The sequence below is a fragment of the Anopheles darlingi genome, chromosome 3 (assembly GCF_943734745.1).
Source record: "Anopheles darlingi chromosome 3, idAnoDarlMG_H_01, whole genome shotgun sequence".
Taxonomy (NCBI): domain Eukaryota; kingdom Metazoa; phylum Arthropoda; class Insecta; order Diptera; family Culicidae; genus Anopheles; species Anopheles darlingi.
The window spans coordinates 67,458,468-67,472,901 of NC_064875.1; the positions used below are offsets into that span (position 1 = coordinate 67,458,468).

At 50.0% G+C, this 14,434-nt stretch overlaps 2 protein-coding genes across 4 annotated transcripts in view; one reads left to right on the forward strand and one right to left on the reverse strand.

Moving 5' to 3' along the window:
• LOC125954772 (probable methyltransferase TARBP1) overlaps positions 1 to 14,434 on the forward strand; it is a 321,619-nt gene that overhangs the window by 257,274 nt on the left and 49,911 nt on the right. The window lies entirely within an intron of this gene.
• Positions 1 to 14,434, reverse strand: part of LOC125954787 (cyclic nucleotide-gated cation channel alpha-3) — a 64,287-nt gene that overhangs the window by 37,318 nt on the left and 12,535 nt on the right. For 2 of the 3 annotated variants that reach the window (XM_049685385.1, XM_049685384.1), the window contains exon 3: positions 1,078 to 1,287. The exons of the other annotated variant lie outside the window; for it this stretch is intronic. In XM_049685385.1, the coding sequence (XP_049541342.1) occupies positions 1,078 to 1,287 (210 nt within the window). The remainder of the gene's footprint in view (positions 1 to 1,077; positions 1,288 to 14,434) is intronic. 3 annotated transcript variants of the gene reach the window in all.

Consider the following 14,434-nt stretch of genomic DNA (forward strand, 5'->3'; position numbering starts at 1 on the left):
GTCAACGAAAGGAGTGAATGCGGCGGCAAGACAGCTTAACCCTCCCCCCGGGCACAGTCCCTCCAGCCTGTGGTGGCCTGCAGCGGAAAGATAACGCCAACTCACGTGCCGCTACCTAGTGAGAGCGGTCCGATAGGTTGGACGCTGGTTTCAATTTATCGACTAGAGCACGATAGATGCTCGAGCTGCTTATTAGTGTGTGTGTGTGTGAAGTGAAAGAGGACGAGTAACCGAGAAACGAGGAAACCGAGATCTCCTGCTGCTGCTGACATGGGAATGTCTATTGTACGAGGGGGAGAAGGTAGTGGTCGCGACATGCAACATAATTCAGGGACATACAGGAATAGACACCAGGCAGGCCAGGAAAGCGAAAACCTTCCTTCTCCCCCGGATCGGTATTAATGAAGAGACGCTGTTGCTGCTGCTGCTGCTGCTTGCTGGCATGACGGTGACAGATTGCGGCTGACCAGCAGCAGCAGCAGCGTAACGGCGATATGCTTGATACCGGGACGCGAGTGCCCCGGTTGACCGAAGCCACTTTCGGTGGTCATTCGAAAGGATTCCTGGTAGAGCTCCTCTCCATCACCATATCCCGGTTTCCCGACCTGATGCCTGACAATCATCATGAGAAGGATGATGATGATGATGATGATGATGAAGGTGGAGAAGGACATCGGATACAATGCACTGTGAGTGTGTGTGTGTGTGTGTGTGCGCGATAGCGAGGAAGGGGTTTACGATTCCGGGAGATAAAAAAAAACCCCGAAAACAGCGCTTGCGATGCTTTTAACGGACGCCAGCGGCGTATTCCCGGGAAACGCAAATCCCTTTTTTCACTTCGGGGACACTTGAAATGGACTGAGTGGAGTGGCGTGAAGGGCAATGGATGGTTTGAGTGACAACGTAGCAGTGAGTTGGCCCCCGGTGGCAGAGGAAGGAGCACGATACGCGGAAGGACAAACCTCATCCTCTTCTCTCACTCATTCACACACACACACATACACACCCAGAGTGCTTTTTTTCGGGAGAGGAGAAGGAAGGTGCAGTTCAGGGGGGGGGGGGGGAGGACACGCTTACCCATGAGACTTTGGCGGCTCACGGAGTGGCGGGAGTTATGATGGTGGACGACGTCGGTGGACGACGATTGAACGGTATTGAAATCGGACCCGACGGCTTCGAGCGGTGGCGGTGCCAGATGCATTACTACAGCCGCATCCGTACCGTTGAGCGAGTGCGAGTGTTGCCGGGACAGTTTGGTGCTGTCAAAACTACCATTCCCGTCATCATCTAGAAGAACAAGTGAGGAGTTTGGAAGCGAGGTTAAGTGAAGTGAAACGAGATTTTGGGTTTTTTTTTGTCTTTTTTTGGTTGTTGGTTTAGATTTTTTTTCGAACATACAGCGATTGGTGATGATGATGATGATGGGAATGTTTTCGATGACACACACACACCAGGTCTAGGAAGTAAGAGTAGAAGAGTAGGAGAACGGCTGGAATGATGTGCTAATGATGCTGCAGATGAAGTGCGAACGCGTCACGAATTTGGGGCTAATGTGGTCAACCTGTTTTGAATGTGTTCGAAACGCCAGAAAGTTTCTCGTTCACCAGCATAATGCAATGAAGAAAGGAATGGGACACTCACACAATGGCATTGAAAGCGACATGGTTATGAACTTATGTCGTTCTCGATTGTGAGTTTTCAATGCATTCATCGAATTGAAAGCAATATCATGCAATGACCTCGCTAAGAATATCTTAATTGGCTCAAGGTACCTTCAACAGAGATCAATCGAGAGATAATGGAACAATTGAGGGGCTTTATTGAAGCTGTCGAAGATATTTCAAAGTGCAAAATTTTTAGCTGTGGCCTGCATAACAATTACCGTTGAAATAAGCTATAATATGATCATCAACAGGCTTTAAAATATTTTTTTAGATAGATGACCTACGCAACAAAAAAATGCCTGCAAAGGAATGTCTCACTTCAAACTCTTAACTTCAAAATGCACAATCTCGATCCTTGCGACAATTTTTCGAGGCTAATTGTCGCCAGAAGTCAATAATCCTGGCAATCAACCTTCCCCTAATTAAACAACACAGATTCATTTAACCTGAAAGCACGATTTCCGCAACAAATCGTCATTAAACTTATCAGCCTCAAACCGTCGCTCGCTCCGTCAGTTTTGCTCAGGAAATAATAAAACATTTCACCATTAAACTTCCTGCTCGATGAACTCTGGCGGCATCGTCCTGCGCATCGCTTGTTGCACGCTCCCTAAACCCTCTCCTTAGCCTCTCTCGTGCATGCCAAGCATGAAAACCAACGCCAAAGACGTGCAAGGGTTTTTTTTTGGTGGGGGAAATTTCACAAATTTTCATCCGAATCATTCCAAATTCCTACCTCCGCTATGTGTGTATGGGTGTGTGTGTGTCTGTATGTACAATGTGCAAATTTGGGGCCCCGCTTCACTCCACCAGACAAAGTAAAGTACGGCGAAATGGCAAAAGTGCAATAAAAAACTGGAAAAATGCCATCTAATTACGCATTTCAGCAGCAGCAGCAGCAGTACTAGCGAGAAAGCTAAAAATACTCCTCGCAGCACATACTTCCGCAACACCGACCACGACCTGCTCCCATAAAGTGCGGCACCGCGAGAGTACCGCGAGCGCACCGAAAACTTCCTCATTTCCTCCGAATCGCGCTCGCCTCTGTGTGTGTGTGAGTGTGCGTGTGTCGGTGTGCAGCTGAAGGAAATTTATGCTGAATACTAATTGAGAAATACAAAACTTTTCTTTCATCCTCCGATAAATGGTGCTCCCGTAGATGTGTGGTGCGCTGTCGAGCAAACGGAGACGGAGAGGGGAAGGGGAAGGGTCGCCGAAACCGGCCAGAAAAAAAAAACGGGGAAAAGAAAAGCCCGGATTCACCAAGAAATTCAATCCACCTCCGGTGCCGGTTTTGGGCCACTTTTCCACTCCATCCTCGTCGGTGGCGTTTGTTTTTCTTTCCGTTTTTTTTTTGCTTGTTTCTGGTGTTTTTTTTCGTTTGGTTTTCCGTTTTTCCGGACTTTTATGCGCTCGACCTCTTCATGCGCTACCTCCATCAGTCCAGCCTCCCGGAGGGAGTCGGGGTCGTCGAGGTGTTTCGAGGATGCTGCGAATGCCGGGGCCATCCTTGGCATTAATCGATTCTGTTTTAACGCCTCAAAGTGGGGCGCTCCGGTGTTGAAGGCCCCCGTCCGTCCGTCCATTCGTCCGTCCAGTGGTCAGACACGGTTGTGTGTAGGGACCCGGTGGAGGGCAGCCAATTGGCCGTGAAAAGGCCAATGGCGAAGTGCCTTTCCGCACGAGTTTTTATTTTTTGTGCACTGTTCGATGTGCTTATCCGCCATTTTCCTTCATGCAGTCTACCTACACTGCGTTAGCTGCATGTCAAGCCCCAGTCCCATCAACGAGGGACCAAAAGGAACGGACGGACCGGCCACAGACAGCACATTTGGACGCGAAATGGACGACCTTCCAGCGACTGGCACCGGGCGCGCGCGTACATGTAGATTGTTTTACCAAGAATTACCGCGAGCATTTCGCGGGAAAATCCGCCCCCGGGTAGCAGCAGCATCAGAGAGGCCAGCGCCTGTCACGCTCCCTCCAGACGTTCCTCTCCGACCCGCGGTGGAGGAGGATTGGTATCGATGACGGTGATGGTAACCTTCAACATTCAGCCATTTACAAAATGTCATTTCATGTCACGACTTCAAAACCATGCACGTCCTTTCCTCCTGCCCCGCCCCCCCGCAACAAGACATGGAGAGGACTCCATTGCCCCAGGGCAATGGACTAACGGTCCAACAGACAAGACCAATATTTGGATAGGAATTGCTAGGCTTTCCGGGTAAGGCGATGTGGTCGTCCAGCTCTGGCAGGTTGTGTGTGTGTGTGTCGCCGGCCGCTAGTTGGCCGCTACTGTCAGCATCAGAACCGTCATCAACGGGCACTCGCCCCGGACGACGCCATTAAATCTCGATGCTGCCGCTGCTGCTGCTGCCACCAGCAACCGCGAACCGCGTTTCCTTTCGTCCTTTGGTGGTCGTCGCCCGTAAAGCGTGAACCGCGAGAGTGATGTGCTTTCGCACAGTCTTATTCAATTTAAGTTTCCGCGGGAGGCTTTCGCGTTGAGCCCCCACGCCAAGGGCGGGAGGGGGGGGGGGGGTGCAACACCACGGTGGAAGGTATCGTGTCGAGCGCCGAGATTTTCGGACAAACTTTGTGCCCAGAAAGACCAAACCCAGACGTTGCAAGGCGAGTGCGCTGCGAACGGTGAAGCAATTATTAAAGTCAACGTCAGTTTTTGGGGGGGAGGGGTAAGGGGAGGATTCAATGGCTTGCCAGAATGGCTGACTGGCTTCAGTCAGCCGGCTGTCGTCGTTCACGATAGCCGTCATCATTGTCTTTGTTCCGGGAGGTACCACCGGGCAGTGGCGCTTGTGACGAATATTGCTACGTCAGCGCGTGACCGACCGAATGGCCATTTCTAGCCAATTTGCTATGCTACACCCCTTCATTTCCTGTCCAGCCCATTACCCTTCCCCTCGGGAAAACGGGAGCATTGATGCGAAGTTTATTGAGCTGCTTTTCGCTCCCGTTCGCCTCTCGGATTGACGATACTGACGATAATTGCTTTAATTTTAGTTGGAAAACTAAATTTAATCGCTGCTCGCGCACGTTTCGGCGGAAAATGGGACTCACGGACTCCGGGCGTGCGAGAAAGATGTTTCCAGTTATGGTTCGAAGTTCACAAACTCGCTCACCATCAGCGATCAGCGGATCTCGAAGCGAATCTCTCGAAAAGAATTTGAATTCCTTCAAAATCAAAGGTCATCCAACAACTCAACAAAGGAATCAAATGGGGGGTGGGTGGATGGTTCTCTCGCGCCGCAAAATCACTTCAAGATGATTCCGCCCACTTCGCTTAATCTCCATCACTTCGCTCGCTGCCCAGCACCTCATCTCCCCTCTCCCCACAGATCGCTTTAATCGAAATACCTTTGCTCAGCAGCGACCAAAGCACCTATCGTGCTCCGACCGTTTGCCTTGATCCTTTGATTAAGGAACTACGCCGGCATCACACCCCTTGCTGGCGCTGCCCCGCTACAACTCGCCCCGGGTCTCTTATTATTCCGATCAAGTTCTGGCATGGCGCAGACGGTGGCGCATGGAAGCAAAAATCGGCTTCAGAATAAACAACAAACACACTCCAGAGAGCCTCCAAGGTCCTGTACCATGATGGTCCATGCTTCACCTTCGTCTTTTTAGGGTGGTGGGAGTAACACCAGCAGCAGCAGAAGCAGCAGCAGCCTTGTAAGCATAAAGGATCCCCAATATCCAATGTGGTTCCGCACGTCACGGCACCAACTACGAACGGCGTAACAAAGACAGGCAAACCTGGTCCTGGTCCTGCAGAAGGGGCCAGATCTATACAGGATAAAACTCTCACCGTGTGCATACACACACACTCGCGCGCGCACGGGGATGTTGGAGCAGGATTTTCGCTCTTTTTTCCGCTTCCTTTCATACCTTCATTTTGTCTCAGGAAGCGGGAAGCACGGACGACGTCTTAAATCCGCCTTCTTTGGCCGTTTCCCCCTCTTGGTTGGTAGTAGAGGCGTTGGTGGTGGCGGGCTGTTTATCGACTGAAGTCAACCTCAAGCTAGTAGCACCCCTTCAATAGGTGAGCACTTCCGGAACGCTGCGCTACGGAGGGCGGCATAAGGAAAAACCACAGTAGCGGGGGTCACCGGCATGTCCGTAGCAGTGGCAGCACCAGAGAGAACTACCCGAACCGCAACCGCAGCACAACGGAAAAAAAGGCGGAGGCCTACAACAAAAGGCCTTCGGAAGGCGAGACCGAGACCGGGACCGAGAGGTCGAAGAAGTGCCAAGTTAATGAATGACTCCTTCGCTCGTTCCACTCCGTCCGCTCATCTCAGCTCACCTTTAACCAACCCAAGAAGAGGTGTGTGTGTGTGTGTGTGTGCACACGTACACATTGAGGCTGATGCTGATGGTGCTACGGTGTTTGTATACGCTAGCCACTCAGCCAGTGACGTCGTCGTCGTTGTCGTCGACCAGGCGGCTCCTGGGCGGGTGTTTGAGATGCCTACGAGTTCAAATTGTTCCCAGGAGCACTCGGCACCACCAACAGCACCGCGCGAATGTTTGTAGGCGCGATTGACGCTTGAGTCAGCACCAGGATCAAATGAAAATCACTTTGTCCCAATCACCCCCCAAAACACACACATACACATCCACATAGTTGATAGAGAAAAAAGAAATGAAACCGAAAACTGGCGGCCACCTCCAGGCATGGCCCGGGGGAGTCGGCATCGTAATGCGTACGGTTTATGTGGTGCCAGGACTTTTGATTAAAACTTCCCATGGCGTCGAACGCGCGAAAGGGACGCACGAAAGGGACGCACGAAAGGGACGCACGAAAGGGAGGTTGGCGCAATTGTGGAATGAAAATTGACGCCTTCGACGACATTCGATAAGCTTGTAGCGGGCAAAGTTTAGGCCCACCGCGGAGTAAGGAGCTCAGGGATCGAGGGAATCTCAACTCTCATGCTCGTGTTGTGGAAGGGACGATGATGATGATGACAACGGGAATCGTGATTCTGCGCGGATAAAAAAGTTTCCTCCGACTCCGATTATGATGATGACGACGACAGCTTCGACGCTACGCTTCGGCAAAGAGGGGCGGGAGGTAGACCGAGGAAGGAAATATGGTTCGCTTGTTTCTGCGCCTCGTTACCGCGTCGCGTACCATTAACTTTGCGCCGCCGGTGGAACCGCGGTCTGTTCACTCTCTCCCGCCCAGGTTTTACGCCTTTGATTTTCGTAAATTATTTGTAAATATTCTAGGCACCGATTGGCAGGAGGAGGATGGCGGACGAAGTTCCCCCTTCTGTGACATTGCTGTACCTTATCAGGCCTGCAGCTTAATGTAAGCAGATGGTACAACATGCTCCTGATCATCGGAGTGAATCAAGTTGAGCTAATTTAGTGTTCCCACGATAAGGGACAGCGGAACTGCGGAAAGCAAGGAAACAATCGTGTCAGTATTGCTCTCTGATGCAGGATAATGACGAGGAGGATTTTTACGAAACGAGCTACGAGGACGAGTGCTCCGGCTACTATATTAAGAAAGTTCGCAAAGATTCCCCGACATAAATGAATTCAAATGAATTCGTTCGTGGTTACTTGGCTACTTGTTGGTGCTCGAGGATCGCATCGCTGAACACAGGCGTTCGTTAGAGGCGCCCTCGATAACTTCACCGCGACCTCGACTTCGATTTTAACTCGATTCGTCGAAATCTGTTTGCATTCAACACAACCTCATTACTTCATTTTGCTTGTTGCTGATAAGGGCCGCTTGCGCATCATGCGCAACATACATCGAGGATTTCATCTAGCAGAGGTTTACATTTTTACATAGCAGATTTTGTTGAAGAAAAACATTCGAATATTTAACATATTCTTCTGTAAAAACATCTAACTCTAGAGCTCAAATTCAACACAGTTTTTAGTACTTTTTAATACTCCTATGATCGAGGTGATGTTTTACTCAACACCACAATATTGATGGAACAGATTGACCAGGACCCAAGAGTGTAAATAGGTAGAAATCACCAATCGACAAGTCAAACCCCAGTAAACGGATTCACAAATAATCACCATGAAAAGCATATAACCTATCTCAGCTGATCTAATCACTAATTGATTCATCCGAAACACTCCAAAAATTGATCCACCCAGTAACGCATCGCATGCCGTTACCAAAAGAAACAGAAAATATTGAGCAATCCTTGGGCACTGTTGACGCCAAAAAAAAAAAAAGAGGCACCGAAAACAATACCCAAAAAACATAACGTTCACCGAAAGTTGCTCCGTAAACTCATTTGAATACAGATGGAGCCGGAAGCACCCCGAGCACTCGGTGCTACTGACGAGTACTGTTGGAATTGAATATGCGAATCCCAGGACTGGCCAATTGGTGAGCGAGTAATGGAAGGCGAATTACGTTATGCTACCGGAGGGAGAACTAGCGAGATGCTAGCGGGCGACCTGCAACGAGGTTATGCTGTTCGCTTGGCTGATGATGACGACGATGATCGGTTCCACCATTGCTGCAACCATTTCCACCAGTGGCACGAGTTTTTACTCCAGCCTTCTAATTATTCAAATGAGTTGTGCTACTACCTCTACGCCGAACCAACATTGAGCACAAATCGGACACAGCCACCCCACCCGACGGTCGGTACGGTGGTCCCCGGTGGCCCGGAACACAGAAATCGAGTTTCGAATCCAATCCTGGCTTCCCGTTCCCGGGTTTCCCCCTCTGCGCTCTGCGAAGTTCCGAAGCAAACCCGGGAGAAGAAAAAAGTGGAAAATTCATCTTTTTGACATTCGTCCACGATCCAATGGATCCCCGCCGCTTGTCCATTTCGGAGCGAGCGAAGCCGGGCCAAAAGTCATGTGTATTTAAATGCGAAGCAGCCCGAGACACCAGCAAACCGACACCGACACCGAGAGGGCCCCGGATGTTGCATCCTGGCAGCAGCAGCAGCGCCACACGACGAATCGAACGAACGAAGCGAAAGGATTTTCCAACCCATTCCATTTGTGTGCGCCTGACTGAAGCGAGGAGGCAACATGTGCAGCATATGTGTGTTAGCACCGAACCGGACACGGCCAGACACACTGGACTGCGCCCCCTCTCTCTCTCTCGCTCTCCGTTCCCGCCTATCCCTCGTCGTCGTCGTCATCGTTGTGAAGGGAAATCGTGAGTGTAAGAAACGATTAGCGTGTGCAAGCAAAATTGCAAATTGAATGATTTATGTTCTCGGTGTCCTGCCTGCTGCTCCCTCTCGACCGCCCCACCCATCCCCCTTCGGCTTCTCCTTCTTCGCCATATGGCTTCGCTCTCCGGGCAAACCGTGGTTACCGTGGATAACATTTCTCCATCCATGAATATTAATTTCGTGCTGACGTTTTCTGATCCCACGATAGGCCACGGACACGAATGGTAGGGGTGGGTGGTTTTTGGAAGGATCCACAGTATGGAACACCGATCGGTTTCGGACACACGCACACACAGACATTGTCCCGTCCCTGGGCTGATCGATATTTTATGCAGAAATGGATCGAATTCAATTTTGCAACTCCAGAACGAGGAAAGTGGTTAGGTATCGGTATCGCTCGATTCTACAATTGGCCTGGCATAGTTTAACGATACTAGTGACCAGTGGTTTCTCCGGAATACTCAACATTTGCATTGGCACCTTAAAATGCAAAATCTCATCTTAATCACAGTTCAATCCAAATATTCATCTTTAATCAGTTTACCACAATTTCACGGGATTTCGTTTCATCCATAGCCAAATCCAGCCAAGGCTAAGGTTTCAAGGGAAGCTGCTTCAGCGGCGCCAGCCGAAAAGGCCTACGAAAATGGCCGGTAATTGCGAATCCTCACTCCCCCGAAAATGGGTGAGTGAGTTTAATGTTCATCTTACTCCATCAAACAGACCAACAACAGGGCGAACGGTGCAGGACCTCGGCCTCGGAGTAAGTAAACTGATCGATATCCATATTCCCAAAGCAATCACTCAACCATTTCTCACTCGAACGACGCCGATGGAAGGTGAAGCGAGTTGAAGCGAGCGATGAATGGGTTCCCGCAGTGAAAATCGGAATATTAAATTTCTACCGCTCCACCAGCCCCATCTCCATCGCTTCAGTTCATACCGGGATCCACCGATCAGACTCCAATGTTGCGGTCGACACCACCACCGAGCGCCGAGCATTACTGAGGCTGCTTCGTGGTAAAGGATTTAGCGCCCGGGGAAAACGTTTCACCGAGTGAGCTGACAGCGCTAACCGATGTTCTAATATCGCGTCTCAACTCCACCTTAAGGTGAGATGAAACTGAAGTAATCGCTGTTAGTAATTGCACACACAGGCATACACACACACAAACACACACATAGAGAGTGTACATTGATTCTCCTTTCATTCGCTCTCTCTCTACTCCACATCCTTGACCTTATCCTGGAAGCAACAACTAGTGGGAGTGAGAAGCGCTGCTGAAACAGGTGTAGAACGATTTTGTTGTTCATTTTACAGACCCGACTCGACGCTCGAGGGAAAACTGGTGCTCGAAACCCAGAAACCACATTTAATACCGTACAATTCATCGTTGATCCGGATCGGAGCGGATGGAGTGGAGTGGAGTGGATCAGGGGAAATCGGGCTGTTCGGGATTGGACCTGTTGATAGACCGATGAAACCGACGCTTCATCACGCTTTGATCTGGCTTAGGCGAGTGTGTAGTACACCCTTTTGCGGTGCAGACCAGGCCCGGGAGAGAGAGACGCTCGCCCCTACTGATAAGAAACACGGGACGAGGGTCCTTTCTGAGGGATTGAAGTCCTTCGGAGCGAACAACTTTTTTCATGCCCTGAATTCCCTGAAGCAAATTTGAGTGGAGTTTTTTTCTATGCAAAAGCAAGCAACATCTCTTTTTTAAAATAAAACAACACACGTTTTTGATAAGCAGTGTGTTACTTAACGGCATGCTTATCAGTCTGAAGGGCTACACGTCAAACAATGGCATCAGCAGTTTGTTCGATTTGAACAGCATCTAGAGCTTAGATGTTATGTTTATGCCTCACAACAGAGTAGGAGTAGCAGAATGACTTGATGCAGATTATAAAATCCCCATTAGTAAATTAATTTCCCAATCAATGTCAAGATGTCAGCTTTTGTAAATAAAACGGAATAAGGGATAACATCAAAGTACCGACAGTATTAAACGCATGAACATGGCCGATGATAGTCCTTACCGCTGACATTGACTCACAAAAAAAAATGTTTTGAAGTAGAAACGAAGGACCTGTCAGCCATACGTTTGATCTCAGAACTTAATTATTCGAAATGTAATTTGCACTCCCACGCGGTAAATGATAGACTGAACTGCGTTAGAAGTGTTTTTCTTTTGATGACAGTCGAAGATCTTCGGAAAACAACATGGATCAACATGGACATTGACCGGATGAGCGCAATGGCCTAGAGAAGCGTTTTCATGTTTTTTCATAGCAGGATTTTATTTTTTGTATAGTGCTTAAAGCAATTTCTTTTTTATTGACTAATTTTGCATGCCATAAGGTTTAACGGTTCTCGATTTGCCTATCAGTGAATTCGCCTTTGGTCGCCTTTTCCCATCGGCTGCTGTAGCTGTCAATATTGTTAACCCCCCGGACAAAAGACTTTTCTTTTATTGTGATTTGGCGTGTCTCTGCCCCAATAACACTAACCAATTTGGCGAAATTAAACCCCTCACATTTCATTGTCTTTTTAAGTGCTACATATGTTATAATTTAATTACGGTCACTAGGCCGTTTGTAGTGTTTAGGGTAGTGTGAGTGACGTTTGGGTTTTTACAAACCTTCCGATTATCACGTTACTAGTTCCGTAAACTTTTCCGCGACCAAACACCTCACGTCACTCCTGATTCCTGACCATCTAGCTATCCAAATGAACTGCCAACTCCAACTAGACTAAAACAGGAAGACAAAAACCGCACAAACTTTGAAAACAGGCGACCATTGTTAATAGCTTACGCGCTTCTTAATTTGCTGCAATTACTGCTGGACCCAACCCACAAGCACTCCCACTTAGTGGCAATTGAGGGCTTTCCGTCTTTCATTTTGGGTATTTTCTTTTGGGCAGCAGCTTCGTCGAAGCTTTCGAGGCAACCCCGAGGTTTGCCAGCGCATCTGCGGCCACAGTCGCCACGCGCGACATGGCAACAAAATTATCCGCCATATTCATGGCCACATCGTCCAACCGTCATTATCGCACTTCGGCATTCGCTGGTTCGCACACGGGCCCGCAATGATCCACCTGGGAGCACCAGGGACACCCTTTATGCCACCAGCACCACCCGATAACCCTTTCCCTGGTGCCGCGGGCACCGTCACATCGCCGACTATGGAATGGGAAAGAGGGAATGAAAGTTCGTTGTGCGTCACTCACCACGCTACACCACGGCGCAGGCCACACCATGCTACACCAGGCCACGCCACGCCACGGTCTCTCATTCGCGCAATGCGCCATTCTATCTACTCCTCTTCTCTACCGGCACTCGAGCTTTCCATTTTGCACCGTTAATTAATTTAATTACAATTTCAACAGCGAGCTACCACCACCACCATAACGACGAACCAGTAGACCAGATGCTCCGAACCGGACCCGGGCTACGGTGGGGCCACGAGGTCACGCTAAAAGTTCCCTCGGCGACGCGAAACCAGCGAACCATTGGGGAGGTTAATTTCTTCTGGCGCACTTTGACGCTCGCTCGCTCGCTCGCTGCAGCACCGCCGGTCATGGCACCGTGGCGCTTACACACCCCAATGAGAGGTCCCTCATCAGCGCTACCACACACCAGAGCAGTGTCCACTAGTTCACTAGAAGTGGTAGTGGTAGCAGCAACAACATTCCTGCACGGACAAATGTGACAAAAGTGACAAGAGAGTGCGACTTCTACGCCGGTTACGCGGTAGCGTAGCATTAGCGGAATCGTTTAAGGAGCGCGAACCCTCGTATGGATGTTTGTGTGTGTGTGTAAGTAAGTGTGTGCTCACCTGGGGGACATAATGAATGGGGAACGGCCCGAGAGGGAAGGAAGAAAACTGCAAATTCCATCCCCCATCCCCTCGATCCGTCCTTTGAACGATGACGTACACACCCCGTTCACCCCCCAAAAACCCCGAGGACAACGAATGATGTCGTCGTCGCAGGGCGCAGGACGCAGGACCGACGGATGATGCGGACCCTGGTGCCCACCCACCGGGGGGAGGGGGACACTATTTTTAGCTTCTGGCGCGCGCGCACCCCAACGCTTGACACTTGGCACTTGGGGGACTGATGATGTAATCGTCATCGCGGGCGCTGGGCGACAACAATCCCCTCCCCCCTTCTCCCCTCTCCCCTTTTCGGGGTCAATCCGAGACCCCCTTGCGAGTTTACTTGCCTTTACCCTCTGTATCTCACCCCCCCCCCCCCCCCCCCCCTTCTGCGCCAGGCTACGCGACGCGACATTTTCCATTTTCACCAGAGCAAATAGAAAACGGATACCCGTTAGCCTTCGTGCCGTCCTCACCACTCTTCTTACGTTCCATCCGTCCCTTTGGTGGCACATCATTATCCGCAACGTTTTTTTGGGGTGGAAGGGGATGGAGGGAGAAGACCTGGAACCTGAAATTTAGGGCAAGCGACTATCCGCGACTGACTGACAGTCCTACCACCTACTTCGGTTCGCTTCGCAGGGATAGAAAAAAAACAAGCAATGGAAAGAAAATGGTGGCCTCGTTGGGGTCGTCGTCGGTTCCCTTCCAGTTCCTTACCAAAAATAATCAAACTTCACACCCCAAACCCCCTCGCGTAAGACGACAATGGGGTAATGGGTGGGGACAGTGCGCAGTAGGTCGTCCGCAGTGTCTACATTCCCTCGCAGCCTTTCCAGGCCGGCCGTGGCCTGTGAAAGTGTGTAATTATGTAAATTTAATGAATTTTACGCTCGTGACCGAACGGTGTCCGGCGGCACCGTTTGGCACGAGCTCGCCCTGTTCCCGATGCTTCCTGATAAGCAACAGAAGCAGCAGCAGCCGCAACAGCACGATAGCGATAACCCCTAGAGCGATAGCGGTCCTCATCTAGCGATCTAGGAATAGGCGAGGGATAGCGAGGTGATAAAGATCATCGCCAGGGGGCCGGACACTCGGGGGGTCCCCGTCGAGACGAGATTAAAAATTATCCATTCAGGAAGTGTTACGCGCCCGCTGCTGGAAGAAGGACTCATTGCTGAGAAGGACTAGAAACAAGGGGGTCCCTAGTTGGAAGAAAGTCAGCGATAGAGAGGTGCGAGAGGAGTTCGAGAAAGAGAGGTTTTAACGGTTGTTTTCAAACAAGTGTCCCCGTTTACTTCCACAAGGACATTCTAAACTTTAAAAGCTACAAGCGAACGAAGCCGATGTTAATGGTCGGATGTTAATCGTTGCTTCTTGCTCTACTCGTACTTTAAGAGACTCAAGATCCGGAACTCCCGAGGTCCCGCACCTGCTGGTGGTACAACTTATCCAATAAGAAGGTGCCTTACGACAAACACAACGAAGACACTACTCGCTCTCGGAATCGCGCAAAACGCGCTCGAACGAATGGCCAACAACAATGGCCGATAAAAGGTAATGAACTGTTCAGCTGACAGATACTAACGGCGGATCCTCTAATTAAGTTAATTGCTTTCGTTCGTATGTGTGACGATTGTTGGCGAGTTCGTGTGCATGCGTGTGAGCGTGTGTGTGTGTGTGTCCTTCATCTGT